We start from the raw sequence: 1,911 nt of genomic DNA on the forward strand, positions 1-1,911 counted from the left end.
CTCGGAGGACGATGATTCTGAGGCCGAGTTATTCCCGACTACCTTTTACCCCGAAGGAATTTTCGAAGAGCTTCCTCAACTCCATCCCGACTTATTGCGTCCTGCCTTCTTGGCCGGTCAGGACTGGGAGGGCGTAGAGAAGACGAAGTCAACTCCAGGAAGTGTGAAGAGGGTTCTTCGGGCTGCGGGTGCCGTAGGCATGACCTTCCTTGTGCCTTCGTTTGCGCAGAGACCCTGGTCTCCTCCGATGGGGTACCAGACGGTGTACGAATCCTATTTTCAGGAAGACACTCGTTGCTGGTTGCCCATCCCGTGACTGATCACAGCATACGCGAGACGTTGAGATCTCACGATCAGTCAGCTGCTAAATGGCTCGCTGCGACTAGCGGTCACTTTGTCGGTTTTGGCGAAGAAGATTGATATGCCGATGAGCGTTAGGTCATTCGAGGAGATGACCTCGATAACCGATATGAAGGATGGCACTTACTCGGTGAAGATGCGACCGAACTGCAATGTGTGTACCGGTCATCCGAATAAGACGCAGAACTGGCAGCGTTCCTACTTCTTCCTTAAGTCCGACAGCTCGGCCTTCGAGGAGCCTCCCCAAGATGATTATCGAGTTCTTAGGAACCGTTCTTGCGGTAGAATATCCTGTCGCGAACCGTAAGCGATTTGTCGATTCTAACCATGCATTTTTTTTTTGCTTTGTATGCAGTCGGCCATCCTACCTCTCCAGTTTATCCCGAAGATTTCTTGAGGAGTGTTCGTGCTGTCGCTTTGCTTCGAATCTATCGTTGGTCCGAGATCTCCGTTGAGAAGATCCGTGAGCTTAAAGATCGAATCGCTCGAAGTACGTTCTCTCGCAGCTCTAGATTGTGTTCTTTTAGTCGCAAGGTTTATTTGTCGCGTCCTGACCCTTCTGCCTTATGTTTTCAGGAGAGTGGAGATCCGATCTTCCGACCGTTCTTCCTATTCGCACTAAGCGACTAGACATCTTCCCGAGAGACATCCAGAAACAAGTTTCCGAGGCAAAGAGGATGGGTACTCTTCCTGATTTGAGCGCGATAATAGCGGCCCAGCTGAGGCTGACTAGCGGGGAAGGACCCTCGATGACGATTCCTCGTGCTGGCGAGGTTTTCCCTTCCGGTGCCAGAAGTGCGGGGAAGGGCAAGAAAAGGAAAAGAGGCGACGGCTCGGGAGTCGAGAGGAGTACTGAGGAGACGAGTGACGTCCCTCCTTCTGGTGAACCCCATAAGAAGAAAAAGAAGAGAAGGACAAAGAAGAAGTCCGCCGGCGAGCAGTCGGAGAATGCTGACGAGCCGATCGAGCAAGAAGAGGAGGATGCTCGAGAAGAAGAACTTCAGCCCGAAGAGGGGGCTTCTGAGGCTGAAGTCTCGGAGGGACGGAATGACGAGGAGGGAGTAAGTGAAGGAGAGGAACGTGAGACTTCTCTTAATGCCGCCCGCTCGGGTGGTTCTAAGGAAGATAGCGAAGGGTCGCCACTCCTGATAAGGAGGGGAAATGACGAAGACGAGGATGAGAGGCGATCTCCTGTTCTGACGTTTCCTTGCGAGCTATCCTAAGGAGGGCTCCCGGTTTCAGTTTTCCCGATAAGGTCGACTTCCACTATGAGGGACCGGCTCCCTTAGTGTACGTTCCAGAGAAATGTGGGGAGTTTCTCTGTCAACTAAGAGGGAGGGCGAAACCTCTTCCCGCTGTGAAGGACCTTATCTTCGGAGGTGAATACGAAGAAGCTGCAAGGGCCAAACTGCTGGTAAACGGCTTGGTCCTCCTTTTTTAAAAAAAATTCCTCGACTCCTAACTTCTCACGATTTCCATTGTGTCGCGTGTTCAGGGTGATAGCACGATGAATGTCGTGATTGATAAATACGACACGGCCCTTAAAGGAGC

The 1,911-nt window shown here is 51.9% G+C and overlaps 1 protein-coding gene across 1 annotated transcript; it reads left to right on the top strand.

Annotated features, from left to right (window-relative positions):
• The first annotated feature begins 480 nt into the window (after positions 1 to 480).
• Positions 481 to 1,583, top strand: LOC106324123 (cyclic nucleotide-gated cation channel beta-1-like). The gene is made up of 2 exons (XM_013762145.1): positions 481 to 850; positions 937 to 1,583. The coding sequence occupies exons 1-2, from the start codon at positions 688 to 690 to the stop codon at positions 1,581 to 1,583; spliced, it is 810 nt and encodes a 269-aa protein (XP_013617599.1). The 5' UTR covers positions 481 to 687.
• Positions 1,584 to 1,911: the final 328 nt, after the last annotated feature.

This window comes from Brassica oleracea, chromosome C2 (genome assembly GCF_000695525.1).
Source record: "Brassica oleracea var. oleracea cultivar TO1000 chromosome C2, BOL, whole genome shotgun sequence".
In the NCBI taxonomy this organism is placed as follows: domain Eukaryota; kingdom Viridiplantae; phylum Streptophyta; class Magnoliopsida; order Brassicales; family Brassicaceae; genus Brassica; species Brassica oleracea.

Coding starts and splice junctions, on each gene's coding strand:
- LOC106324123 (XM_013762145.1), top strand. CDS start 688: ATGCATTTTTTTTTTGCTTTGTATGCAGTCGGCCATCCTACCTCTCCA. Junction 851..936: donor TAAAGATCGAATCGCTCGAA/GTACGTTCTCTC, acceptor TTATGTTTTCAG/GAGAGTGGAGATCCGATCTT.